The sequence below is a fragment of the Dermacentor albipictus genome, chromosome 6, assembly GCF_038994185.2.
Source record: "Dermacentor albipictus isolate Rhodes 1998 colony chromosome 6, USDA_Dalb.pri_finalv2, whole genome shotgun sequence".
Taxonomy (NCBI): Eukaryota; Metazoa; Arthropoda; class Arachnida; order Ixodida; family Ixodidae; genus Dermacentor; species Dermacentor albipictus.
In genome coordinates this window covers 126,866,072-126,880,694 of record NC_091826.1, presented here as the reverse complement: position 1 = coordinate 126,880,694, position 14,623 = coordinate 126,866,072, and the positions used below count along the sequence as shown (strand labels likewise).

The window sequence follows — 14,623 nt, the reverse complement described above, 5'->3', positions numbered from 1 at the left end:
AATGCACACGCAGGCTCAGCTCTTCCTGGTGTACAATAACATAGAAACAGTGTGGCAGAGTGGGCTTCCATGAGAAGGCTTGTTTCAATTGAGCAACGTTGAGCGGCCTTAGGACCCTGTATACTCCAATATGAAACTTGAAATTGTGGTAATAGATTTCTCAAACATAACTATGCTTATAACCGACAAAGTTTGTAATTACTGGCTGTGCAGTTGCTTCTAGATTAATGCCTAAAATACCTCAAATTTTTTAGTGGTGTCAAAGTTTTAAATGAAATTTTTTTTGTTAAAATTTTAAATTGGTGTTTTTCGAGCATCATGAAAAAATGAAAAATAAAACATCATGGTCAATTTTCATCAAAATTTCAAAATATTGTATAGCAAAGCACCATATATCTGAACCAATATGTTGTCCTTTATGTGATTACAAAAATACCATAAAGAAATTTTTAGAAATATTCTTGGGCATGTAGCATTTAGTTGTAGCATCAAGAAATAACTTGTAGATGATTGGCAGCCAGTGCATTATACAAATACAAATATATAGTGCATAAATTTTTAATGGGAGGCACCGCATTTCTGCTGCTGTTTTACAAACTTCAAGAAAACATTTTCAAATGCTGTCTTGCCAGTACATGTACAATAGAGCAAGATGCAAGAATGAAAGAACTGGATGGCGAAGAAGTGTTTTATTGTATGATACTAAAGTGAGAAGAGCACACATGGGAAGCTTCACTTGGAAACGGGATCATGTGTAGCACGTTACCTTTCATACATCTTCAAAGTATAAGCAGATAGGTGTCTTGCTCATACAGAGAAAGATTTGAAAATGTCTGTTATCGGTAGTGCATTCTACAAAATGACTTCTTTATCACAAAAATTTTTTCATAATCTTCTTTCGCCAATTTAGAATAAATTTGGCAGAGGAGTGCAGACAGCTGAACTGCTTCGGCTGTACACATTCACCACTTGCGGCCCTTTAGAGGACTTGTTATTTACCTCATGGGCATGAGCTCAGGTTGTTTCCACTGAGGTCAGGATTGTGGTTCATGCTCCTCTAGTTCTCAAAACCACCACCACGTGGCTCATTGAGTTGGACCCTCCCTTCCCTTCTCGTTTTTCTCCTCTCAGCGTTGAGACAACAAGTGGGGTGGTTGCCACTGGTTGGACAGGCAGGTTTTGGGTACCCCGGTGGTTGTACTTGAACTACGCTTGGCAGTTTGACTGAGTCATGACTGAGTCTAACGCAGCAGTATCGCCGGTTCCACTTGTTCTTTTTTGTACCTGTATAATTTTGACGCTTGTCCATGAAGCGCATGCCACTGCACTGTCGCAAGACGTATCCGAAAAGAAAAGGGAGGGCTAATTAACTCAAAAACGGTGCCAACCGTGGCCAACACGAAGTGCAGTGCATGTGAAGCAATACGCGTCGAGCCGGCCGAGCCGTAGCGCTACCTTCTCAGTACTGTCACATCACTGTGGCAGATGGCGCCAGAGTAGCCGCAAACTTGACTGTACAGAGCCTAACTGAGCCACGGCCAGTCTCGAGGGGTGCGCGCGCTTCCCTAGAGACCGGCCGTGACTGAGCCTATTAGCCCCGAGAACGAACGCGAGCGGCGCTGCGAGCGCCGCTCGCGTGACGTCAGGGCACGGACTCGCGCCTGTCGTCTGCTACAGTTCGGGCGTTGTCCGGGCGCTTTCTGAGGTGTTTTCGTTTGTTCGCCCTCGTTCTCTCTGCTTGTATACTTATGGTGGTCGTCTCAAATATATTTTTACGACGTCTTCCTTTGCGAACATTTATTCAAAGAGCTAATTTCTTAGACAACAATGCAGCTCTCGAAGGCAACGCTACAGTGCCAGACGAAGCGACGCAGACCAGCCCATCGCGGTTTTTTTCATGCGCGGATAGACAATCGCAAAAGCATAGCCTATAGGAATCCAGTTATGATACCATACCTGCCGCAGTGCAACAAGTATGTCACAAAGCTGGCTATATGTGACTTCTACAGCAGTCACGTTGATTTTATTCCGCTAAAACAGGTTTGCTCACGACGAGTAGTTCATGGTGCAATATCAAATTTTTGCATTTCCTCACAGAAACGCTCGGCAGTAGCACGGGGACTTAACTAATACTGAAGCTTAGATTCTACACGCCTCACTTGCTTCTTTACCTGCTTGTCAACATTAGGCGGTTCTTCGCGTGTTTATTTTTTTAAGCGGCGGAAACTTGAAGTAAAGTTAATGAAGGCTTACAGCTATTTACAGAGTACAAATAGGAATGTACCAATATATATTCCCTTTTCCGTGCTACACGTTCAACTCACCTCTTTAGAGCGCGTTTGTTAATGATTAATAATGTATGTTATGTTCCTCATTTTTTGTCTATGTTACCTAGTGTATATCATTTATTTATTTCAATACCGTAGTGTGTTTTGCATTGTTATTGTGGAAATATTTCACTGTTCTTTCATATATTCTATAACTGCAATGTTTTATGGCCACTATATAAATGTAATTTATATGGCGCTTGATGTGTTACCCCATGCAGCCATATTGTACCTAAGGGAGTGAGGTTACCTCAAGCAGCGTCTGTGCGGCTTTTTTCCCTCATCCACCTCCACTTACCACTCCTCTGCACATGTGTGTGTGTAAATGGAAATTAATAAACCAAATCAAACTCACTTGAGAAATTTACTGGTGCTTGCTGCTTGAGGAATATACATGACGAATCTGTTTGGCGAACTGACACAGGCTGCTCGGGCCAATTTTTTTAGTGAAGTATGCCTGCTGGACCGCATAGCTGCAGCCAGAAAGAAGTCGAAGCGCCAATGATTAGTAGTATGGGACATATTGAAGATATCGAAATTCCCCCGGTGGAGGGTCAGAAATCAAGTGAAAGTATATGCAAGGCTTGTAGTGCTTTCTTTATGAATGTTTGCGATGGGATTGGAGCAAACTTAATTTGCCTGCAAGGTTCTCTTTTATGTACCGACGAAGCGAATAGTTATCCGTTTGTATAATTGAATAACGCTGGATCGAGACATGGTGAGACAGAAGGTGCTTGAATTTTCCTTTTGTATACAGGAAATCTAAGCTGCGGTGTAGTAGCTCGAGAATACTTTAGCCATTCCAGTTGGCGCTGTAAAAAAACATGCTTTATGGTTTTAATTCGAAGTTTTAGTGAACTGATGGGTTTCGCGAACATAGCGTGCCTCGCCATACGGACAGTCGATTGCTACCGTCACGTGATCAGGGGTGTGCCATATTGTCGATAAAGGCTACTGAGGGCCACTATGAAACATTTCATCACTTTCAATTGAGTGGCTCTCGATCTTAACAACGAAACTTTTCTCTCAGGTGATTGCTACTATGGTGTTTGTGAATTAACTATGTAAATACTCTACATGACGCGCCGTCGTGTTAGCAGCCATGAGCAATTCGTTTTTTGGAGGCCTGTTTCAGAGGGGGATGAAAGTAGCAGCAAACTTTTTCATAAGAAATGCGCGCCTAACTATTTTTTTACGCATTAATGAATGGCCATATTTGAATAGAACAACACACCAGAGTAATAGGAATCATGATGAGAGCTTCGCTGGGCAGTGTCTTTCTAAAATCAGATAACATGTTGACGCCAATTACCAAATTTTTCTTCCACGTAAAATGCAATGCCTCTCATAGCTAAATACTAAAGGAATGTTAAATGTTCAGCGAAGCATCATACACAACTTCGCGCGTTGAATTTGCAGATATTCTTTTTTCAGTCAAAATTTACCGATAGACACGGCGCATATATGCATTGCAAAACCTAGTAGACCCCTTTAACGCTACTTAGCTTGCGATATCCAAGCCGCAAAGTTTCTCGACTCACACGCTTTTGAAGAAACTGTGGTTAAGGTATGGCAGCTGAAAGAAGCCGACGTATCCTTCAATACGTACGGCTCGAGCCACCCATACCCCAAGCATACACGAAGGGAACGAGCGCGCGCGGCAGCCGAGCGAGCCGGAGCGAGCGGCGTCCTGGCCGTGACGTCACTCGCAAGAGGGCGCCACTCCTAATTCTCGGGGCTAATAGACTGTTTTATCGGTGAGGAGGAACGTAGCCTTGAACCAGCACGCCGTGCCGCTATCTTCCTCGGAGTGGTATGTGTAGATTCCATTTTCTCCCAGCGACAGCTTGGAAAGGTAGCGGTCTAATTGCGAATTAATGCGATTCTAACGTGTTGTGTCTGGGATTTCTGCGATGTCAGATCACTCAAGGTCAACGGGGCTACCACTCTGCTGTGTTCGGCTGTTAAAATAACTTTAGGAACAAGCGTGAAGTGCATCTTCAGCCGTGGTGACTGCGTGGACACCGCTGCGATAGCAGAGAAGCGTCCACTTTGTATTGCCAGCATAAACAGAAATGACTTGAAGCCATTGCATGCATGTTCTGAAGCTTTTGCTCCCAAGAACACTCGGCGACGAGCTGGGCACCCATGATCAAACTGGGATATAAGAGAAAGGTATGTATTTGAGTCAGTCAACTAGTGCGAATGGATTCGTGCGCGCACATTAAACTTATTCTGTTCAAACGTGTTCTAAGATTACCATGCTTGGCAACCAACGTTATAGCAGAAGTTGGCCGAGGACATATTATGACAACAGTATGTGCCAACCAAGGTATGAAGGTGTGTTCTTTTCCATTTCGTAACTAAAGCCACGCCTACCGTGTGCCGGCCGGCCATAGTTCACATGAGTTCTTCCGTGCTTCCGAATCCTGTTGGCAAGCTGTCGACGCCGCTCATCGCGCGCTGTATTGCAGAAAATAAAGTTGCTGTTGCAAAGAGTAGTTGTTAGTTTCTCAACTCGCTCGAGTAGACGTGGTGCCCTTGCATCTTGCATGCACAGGTACCATTCAAGACCTAAGAGTGTGCATACTCTTTCAATGCGTCGCGTGCGTCTGGGTGGTCGTCGCCTATTCGCGGCCACTGTCATCAGCTCATTTTATCCATGTTAACAGCTTTTTTGATCGACTTATATCGCAGTTCCTTATTTTGTAAAGCTTGATGTCCGGCTGCCAGATAAACAACGTTTAGAAATTCGTACTGCGAAAATTGTAGGAGCATGAAAGCTAGCAAAACGTCTTTCCTCGGAGCTTTGCAGTTACCTGGATTGGGCTATAAGTTCGTGCAGCACACCGCATGACACATGGAGATACCTCTGGTTGTTGTCACCTGAGTGATGCTTTAATAGAGTTCAAGTCTAGACATACAATATTAACACGTTGCATGTATACGTTATGTATCGACAATGTTCAGGCTTGCGTCCTATTTAGATCGTGGACAGAGCTGTGGGAGTGCCTCTAGGTCCGTCGCCATTCTATAATGCGGTTATATCGAAGCTAAAAGATTAGTGACAACACGCTAAGAAGTTTTCCAATCCAAACAACTTGCTGACACATTTTCGCAAAACGCAAAAATTGCCACTCGTGATCACAGCACATTCGCCGTGCACCCTCCAGCGCGATCCCATATTCCAGCATGGCACCGGACAATAGACGGTGCTGTCATCTTAGATTGTGACAGTCCAGAATTGGAGACCCAGTCATCATTAGTATTGTCAGAGTTTAAAACAGCCTTGCATCCTTTAACTCTGACCCACGAGCTTCCGGCTGGTAACTGTTTAAGATTTTTAGATTTAGAACTTCATTTCTTCATTGTGTCTTGCGTGCTGGCAGTTCAAGCCAAGGGCTAGCAAACCCATCCTCTCCTACCATTCAGCTCATTCAAGAGTAATAAAACGAGGCGTCATTCAATCATGTTTAACCAACGCACTTAACAAGTCGTGTGCATCGGCTGCAAAGCAGTTTTCATTGTCAGGTCAACCGCCTCAATGGGGCAAGTTATCCTCACCATGTGATCGTATCTGTTGCGGAAAAAATGCTCAAACAGCTCAAGCAACCTAGCGTTGTAAACCAGGGTCGAGCAGGCCCTTCTGAAACCAGGTGGGCCGTCATTCCATATGTTCACGGCATATCTCACAGTCTCAAAAAAGTAGCTAAACGAGCTGGTGTTCGTGTTATATTTTCCCCTCCGAAACGTCTTGGTTTGATGTGTGCCAAAGTGAACGCCGGAAATTGGGAAGACAAACAGGTGCGCGCAAGAAAACATGGGCAGAAACATGTCGGATGTGTAAAGAAAGTAGTTTATTCGGTTCCCTTGTCGTGTGGTTCATCATATGTAGGCCAAACGCGCAGATGTCTGAATGACAGATTGCATGAGCATCGATATAAGATGGAAAACCAGCCCTCCGGTCATATAAGTGCGCATTGTAAGGCTCACAAGTGCATCTCAGATTTTGATAGAACCAGTGTTTTGAACAGAGCTGATGATCAACTGACGAGAGAGATATTGGAAGCGCTTGAGATCAAGAAGCGGGGTGTTGATTGTATCAGTGAAGCCTCAGTTTCTCTTTTGACAAAGGAACTGGCGTATCTTGAGATCGACACTTAGAAGTTATTCTGTATCTTGGCTTCCTTGTGCGATGCAGATGACTGCCCTGTTTATTCTTGTTGTTTTGATCCTTGACAGCAGCTATATATTACTGTGCCAAGAAATAAAACACTCAGTTGTTAGTGTGCCTACGTGCTTGTCTCGTGTCTCCCGTCTTCGTGTGTTGTTTTATTCGGCGCCGTCTTTGTAATCACGCTTAACCAACTAGCCCACCAGCACATGCTCAGGATGAATTCCGCCACCGTCGTCGTGCTGCGCGTGTACTCGTCGTCTTTTGTGAGCGGACCATTGTGGCACGCAGCAGTAGTGCGCCACAGCCCCTCTAGCGAGCAAGCTGTGAGCTGGACGAATGGCGGGGGTGCGAAACGCACGCGGCGAGTGCGACTGGCCCGGTCGGGAGGGACGGCGGCTACAGCGAGACGGCTCGGCGGTATGGGCGAGGCGGACGGGCACGTCCGGTTGACGCATCACAAACCAGGAGCACGTCGCTGTGAGGAAGCAAGGTGTCTGCAAACACTAGAGAGGCACCGCTCGGTTGGCCAGCCGCACTGCGTGGCGGAGCTCCATGTCGCAGGCTCGATCCCGACCGCGGTGGCCGCGTTTCGATGGGGTTTAAATCGAAGAAATTCTAGCGTACTAAGATTTGAATGCACCTTAAAAAATACCCGGTGGTCAAAATTAATCTTAGGAACCCCCCTACTGCGTGCCTAACAATGTGATCGTGAGTTCGGCACGTATAGCATCAGAATTTATTTTTCTGTGCCATCAAAGCGATACATCCGTTATAAGAACCAGAGTGACTGTTGTAACCAGCGAAGAGTACGTTTCTGTTCGTGCTTGAGTAATCAGCCGCATGTCGTGAGTCACCTGTGCTTCCAAAGTAGTGAGGGCAAGCTAACTCTCAACTAATGCTGAGCTGGCTTGCACAGCAAGTCAAATTAAAGAGCCCAATGCAGGCAATGCAACACTGCACTTTGAAATCATTGGCACGAGTACTTCGTTCGCTAAATTAGGGCGGGAAGTCCCGCCAAATTGCAAAGTCATAAAGAATGTCCGTGTTTGGAATCGCGGTATATTTCTGTACGCTCACTCGAATACAAAACTCAGAGCACCTGTTGTGCATTATCAATTGTCTTGAGATAGCCCTCGCCTAAGCATGAGGCATTGGGTATACAGGGTGGCTAGTTTTTCTAGAACAATCTGCCCAACATCGTTTAACAAATATGCTGTTACTTGATCCTCTCCAGCGGCCTTCCCCCTTTGCATAGCTCCCAAGGCTTTCTTTACTTCTTCCGGCGTTACTTGTGGGATGTCAAATTCCTCTAGAATATTCTATCTTCCATTATCGTCGTGGGCGTCACTGGTACTGTATAAATCTCTATAGAACTCCTCAGCCACTTGAACTATCTTATCCATATTAGTAATGATATTGCAGACGTTGTCTCTTAACGCATACATCTGATTCTGGCCTATTCCTAGTTTCTTCACTGCTTTTAGGCTTCCTCCGTTCCTGAGAGTATGTTCAATTCTATCCATATTATACTTCCACATGTCAGCTATCTTACGCTTGTTGATTAACTTGGAAAGTGCTGCCCGTTCTATTCTAGCTGTAGGGTTAGAGGCTTTCATATATTGGTGTTTCTTAATCAGATCTGTCGTCTCCTGCGATAGCTTACCGGTATCCTGTCTAACCTTATTACAATGTCCCATTTCTGAAACTTGCACAAGTACATGTATTTATTTCAGATGCCAGAGCGGGACAATTGCAGAAGCAGTCAAGTGACCTGGCCGCACAGTTCTCTGGTGAATGGGCTAACGCAGTTCAAGAAAGGACATTTTAAAATGCCCATACAACACTGTCATTGATTATGTTATGTTTGACCCTACCAATAACCTACTATTACAGCATTTGACAACGAAGTTTTCCTATTTATGTTGTGTTTGTATCTAGATAGTTCAATAAAATTCGACGAGAAATCAACTGTAGTGATAATTTTGTGAAACTTAAGGGCCATTTATTAATGTGCCTATGTATGAAAACGTATTGGTTGGTTTGGCTAGTTGATTCATTATGGCAGCAAGCGGCTCCTGAGAACACGAAGGAGCAAGGAGATCGAGATCACAAGCGAAGTCTATGTGAGCACTAGAAGACGGTGTCCTACAGTCCACACGTCAGACAATGAGAAATGGGACATATATTTATTTATTTACAACTGACTGACCAGCCTTTCGCTGCGAACTGCTATCGGGCGTGAGGGCCACCATTCTAGAGTCGACGGCAGCATCACGTGACATCGCTTCGCTCAGCGAGACTGCAAGCGGCGTAAAGAGCGCCTTTTGTCTCGCAACCTAAACAGATTATCTTATGTTAATTGTCCGTAAGCGTTGGTCTTTGTCATTAAATTATACTGACTGCCGCATTATGAGCAAAAATGACAGCGTACTAGCGCGACCTGGCAGATCCACAACCCAAATTCCAGCGAAGCTGTTTCGTTCGAGTAGTGACTTCACTTGAGTGCAATTATATCGGAACTTTAATAAGTTGCTTTTATGTCGCTGGTTCATTTCAAACTGCGTGCGAAAATTTGCGCAGCTCGTGAAAGTAAATTTGCACGGTCTGGAGCGTTTGATTACATTATTTACTGCACTGTAGGCCATAATTAAGCCAAACACTTCCGTTTTAATGCGTTCGCATTCTTAGGGTACTTCACGCTCTTTTCCTGAGGTTATTTATCTATCTACGAGAGCGAATGAGGAAGTATTTGCCCCTATTTTTTATTAGTCAAAATAAGTTGCATACACGTAACTTCAAATATACGTGCTGTTCTACGTACCTTACACTATTTTTCTACGTAGTCCCGACACCGGTGGAAACGACACCAGTGGCTGTGGTGGCGGCCCAGTCGGGCAGCCACCTCGCTTCCAAGAAAGAGCAGGGGGAAATGACCCCCTACGGCGAGGCAAGACGAGGCAAGCTGGATTCCTCAGAAGAGGGGACAACGCATCGATCGACGGTCGCTCCAGCGCACTGCAACTCATGCGCGATAACAGCGCGCAAGCACTTATCAGCACAGTGGCCACAACTATTAGACAACATGGGCCACTGGGTCGGGGGCAGAATGCGTGACTACAACGTCATTACGACAGTGAGATATTCCGAAGCTGGAATGACGACCACAGCGCGACCACCACCCATCACGACCCGGAGCCCACACCTAATGGCCCGAGCAGCAGCAGCAGCAGATGGATGGATGGGCTCAAAACGGCTGGAGCAGCCAAAGAATGCTATTCGCATTAAAATGTGGCCACGGAATTGTGCGTGGTTGAACCTTCTGTCAAAGTTGCTGATAAAGAGCTGTAATTCTATTATCCAGACAACGAAGACACAAGGCTCAGCAGGAGTTCATCGCCGTTTCATTTGTCTTTTTCTGTTACCTTACTTTCTTTATTTTTTTACTTGTCTTCCTTTTATTGCGCAATCGAGGCAGCGATCGGTGTGATTTTCTTAAAATTAAAACGTTTCTTTAAGTGTAGCGTTCGCCCTGTATCATTTTTAGACTTCTGCTCTTCGAAACCACCATACCTTCACTACGCACCAACTCGCACTATGCACCAACTTACCCAGCAAGGCTTCAACATCGAGCCACTGCATTAATAATGCAGCCGCATCGCTATATCTACGTCTATAGTGACCAACCCCTTCACGTAAATTTGCAGGTAGTTCACCTGTGTGGTTATCCACTGTTCCAGCCAGCACCAATGCAGAAGCCTCCTCAGAAGGAACACGTCGCTTAGATGGTTTATTCATAGCAGCGCCAGACCAGAGCCCCTGGTTCCCATGGTGGCGGATGTGGAACACCCATTAAGTCGCAGGTGTCAAGCAGTACATGATCTCAGGAGCAGGAAACTGCCCAACAGGGGCGTGCAAACAGTAAATTTAAGACCGAATCGAATGCGAATCGAATTGTGACAGAAGCGAATCGAATCGAACGGAATTTGAAACATCTTTTTCGAATAATTAACATTCATTTTCATCAATAATATAAAACGGTATGATGCTAGCATATTTACAGCGTTATCAAATTTTTGCGATTAAATGCACCTCTTAAACAGTTATTAAAAGCACAAATGGAGCCTCAGCATCAAATTCATTAGATTCTACTCATGACTGATTAGTGAGTGCGAATGACAGTGATTTGAGTGGTTTTCTAGCTGACCATCCACTTCGGCAGGGTCGCGATGGCGAGTGAATTTTTTTAATATTCTGTTAAAAATTGCTCGGGTAGGGAGTTCATGGTGTGTGACGTCGAGAGTTGCACGTAAAAAACCATGAAGGATTCCTGCTCACTCTCATTCGATGAATAATGCCCATTCGACATATGGCGCAAATTTTTCTTTATGCGGCAGCCATGATACATCATCCGACATAGCGCAAGGCAGCGCGCCGACCGCTGCGAGGAGCCGAGCTGTAGCCCCATTTATCCTCCTAGCGGGGATCAACTTCCGGTTCGGATGCGAGCGCACGTCTTTTCCTAGCGCTCCGTTTCTTTTCGACAGTTACGCGCGCTGTTCGCGTCTCACCATCTTCTGTCGCACATCCACTTCATCGGTGTCGCTTCGGCACACGTCGAGACAAGCCTCGGAAAGGTGCGTTGCTTTCTGGCCGTTTTGCGGCCGCTTCTACGCGCCAGCGGGCGGCCTTGCTAAGCCTAATGCATGGCCACGACTGCGTTGATGACCGCATAGAGTTTCCTACAAAACTTTGTAGGAAACTCTATGGATGACCGAGTCCGGGTCATCGAAGCTACCTCCATCTGACGACCATGAACAACGCCAGGGACAATCAGCTTTGATGACGCCTACCCAAGACTTGGGCCAGGAAGCGGCTACGCCACGTGCCGATGGCGTTCCGGAAGCGTCTATTACAGAACGCTCTGCTGGGATGTATGAAGAACGCTGTGGGCATGCTACCGCTGACCAACAACATAGACGCGAACGCCACAGACGAAAGAACAATAGGGAACCGAACGAACGCAGCCGCAGTCGCCACCGTCGTGATAGAGACCGCTCTGCAAGTCTGTCAACGACGACCAGTGGGGTATCGAAACGAACGCGGCACGACTCTTTCACGTCATCGACCAACGAAGACGCGTCCGCCCCTTCCAGTGACGAAGACGACATGCAAACACAAGCAGCACCGACATCCTCAAGCCTACAGTCTGATGTGACAACGCCACGTCAAGCAGAGACTGCATTGCACGCGTCTCAAGAACTTTTCTTACGCAAACTCAACTGAGAAGCTAGAGACAATTCGAGACGCCGGAGCCCTCTCCCAGGACGCGTTTGAAGATTGCGGTGACGAAGGAGCGTGGAAAGTGCAACGCCGTAAGCACAACCAAACGCGGCCCGAGAAGGAAACACCGCCAGAAATTTTTGTGCTAGTCGTGAAACCACGGGTAAACGTGGCGCTCACGACTGTACCAGGCAAGGACCTTCACCGCAACTTCGTGATGGCTACACCCGCTGCCGTCAACACCAAGCCTTTGACGTACACGTTGCAACCAGCATCTCACACCATAAGATTGCTCGTTCACGACGAGAAGCAAGCAGACGGGCTTCTCAAGCTTTCACACCTAGACGTGAACCACGGACAGATACCAGTACAAGTGTATCAGGCACCCGGACGAGACATGTGCCGAGGTGTTATATACAACGTTGGCACGTTGACTGCAATGAAACAAAGGATGAACTCCGGGCAGCCTTGACCTGTGAGCACCGACGTGTCCTTGACGCGCGCCCAATGGGAAAGCGTGGGGCATGTCTACTGACTTTTGAAGGATGCCACCCCTCTAACACAGTCGTGTATTACGGCCGCATCACCCGAGTTTCAATTTACGAGCCGTGTGTAATCGTTGTCATCGCTTCGGTCACAAAAAGGATGTCTGCCTGCACGAAGCGGTATGTCCTACATGTGGCAAGACACACGAAGGTAGCACTACTGGCAATGAATGCAAACAGACGACGCCCAGATGCCGCAACTGTGAAGAAGAAGGTCACACGGCGACTGACCCGAAGTTTCCAGCTAAACTGAAGTCCGACGCAAAAATTGCTAAGAAACTCCGCTCAAGGCCCCGCTCTCGTCGTAGAAGGCACGGCGCACACCGATCGAGAAGCCGCACTAGAACTGTCCAGTGCCATGACGTCAAATCGACGCAGCAGCTACTTGAACGTGAAAACATCTCAACGCAGCCACGTACAATAAAGGAAGCAGTGAACGAGATTGTTTCAAAGAGCTGCGCACAACCAACAACGGGAGGAAACGGCTGCAACCTCAACTACGCAGCAGCGCTCAAGCGAACTCAACCAAGTGGGGACAAACCGGTGAACTGTTCACCTTATACCACACCTATGCTATACATTCACCATCGCAGCTGGTTGATACATCGAAACACAGTGTAGAAGCTGAGATTGCAGAACTCGCACGACAGAACGTCGAACTGCGGCGGAAACTAGAAGAGAACGAAAAAAGGCATGCAGCACTGCTCGAACGTGTTCGTGCCAAGCGACAGCAGCAGCCATGCAATCCGCAGGAGCTCACTAAAATGCAAGAAACAACCTCTACTATACCACACAGCAGACAGACCTAGCTCTGCTGGTACAACAACTTTTGCACCCTCTCCTCCAAGCGCAGGAGAAGCACTTCCAACGACAATATGGCTTGCTCCAACAGCTCTTCGCGTCGCGTCAATAGCCACCCGGCTTCGCGTACAGCCCTCGACAGTCCCACTCCACACGTTTTACAGTCGAACTCCCGAGGGCTCGGCACTTGTGCGACAGAACTGAACCTCTTGTTTGACTGTGTCGGACGCCCCCTTGCGCTGTTACTTCAAGAAACTAATGGCACAGATCGGACACTACGACAGTTCAATGGTTATTACCAACCGTCGATAGAGCATAGAAACAGGAAACGACACCGAAACCCGCAGCACAATGATATCGCCAGTGCAGCCGAAGAATTTGTAATACGGGGACAAGCGGCTGTCTTTGTCCGCACAGACATTCCTCAAACGCAGATTGACACTTCTCAGTACTCAACTGCCGTGCAGGAGGGGGTGGCTGTCCGTTGCACGATTGCAAAGCGAAATGCAGTGCTGGTATCGGTATACATGCGCCCTGAAGTTAGCTCCCGTACATGCGGCTCATTCACGTGGATTCGCGCTTTGCGGAGACGTTACCCAAACGACGACTTCCTGATAGGTGGCGATTTCAACGCCAAGCATCCGCAGTGGGGCTATGACTATCACACGCCCCGTGGAACGGCACTTGCAGATGCCATGGAGTCAGCTGACTTAGTGCTCGCAAATGACACCGACTGCCCCACCCGCGCCGCCCTGCATAGTGGACAACGTAACATGACCCCAGACCTGACGTTATCCACACCAACCTACGTGAAAGACTGGCGATGCGATCCGGACGCCTGCGGGGCAGCTACCACTATCCACTGTGGATTACTTTGAACGTGGGACGAAAGCGTGCGGCCGGGCGCACCGTGCGCACGATCAGATGGGATGCCTACAGAAGAGCACTTGCGGAGCAGCCCAAGACTTCATCCGTACGGGACCGCGCGTCACGCGCCCTGCGCAAGGCCACAACTGAGACTGAGGTGAGAGCTGATGCTCCAGCGCCGGACATACATATGCTAAACCTTTGGGATGCGCGCAAGCGAGCACAGTTGACGTACGAAGCCAATGGCCGATGACATCGCGACCGTGTGCGACTTCGACGTCGCACTGCCATCGCTAGAAGATACGCCAAGCGCCTGTATCGGGAACGTTGGAGCCAGCACTGCTCATCATTCAACGAAAGAACTGGCCTCCACAAGGTGTGGCACACGTTCAAGGCTATGACAGGTCAGCGTAAAACACGCAGCGCTATTTCAAACTTCTTGCTCAAAACTAGCCAGTCAGTCAGCCAACTCCAAGATGATGCCGCGAATACGCCCCCGAACGTCGACATTTACCAGAAAACGCCGCCAGTGACCGATGAGGGCATCCAGGCCCCATTCTCACTCTTCGAGCTCGAACGGGCACTTTCTTCCATCAACGCGCGGAGCGCGCCAGGCTGTGACGGCG

At 47.5% G+C, this 14,623-nt stretch overlaps 1 protein-coding gene across 1 annotated transcript in view; it reads left to right on the top strand.

The window, feature by feature from the left end:
* The window catches only part of LOC135899455 (piggyBac transposable element-derived protein 4-like), a 47,494-nt gene extending 39,037 nt beyond the window's left edge, over positions 1 to 8,457 (top strand). Inside the window, exon 4 of the mRNA XM_065428711.2 lies at positions 8,238 to 8,457. Within this exon, the coding sequence (XP_065284783.1) occupies positions 8,238 to 8,332 (95 nt within the window). The 3' untranslated portion in view covers positions 8,333 to 8,457. The remainder of the gene's footprint in view (positions 1 to 8,237) is intronic.
* Positions 8,458 to 14,623: the final 6,166 nt, after the last annotated feature.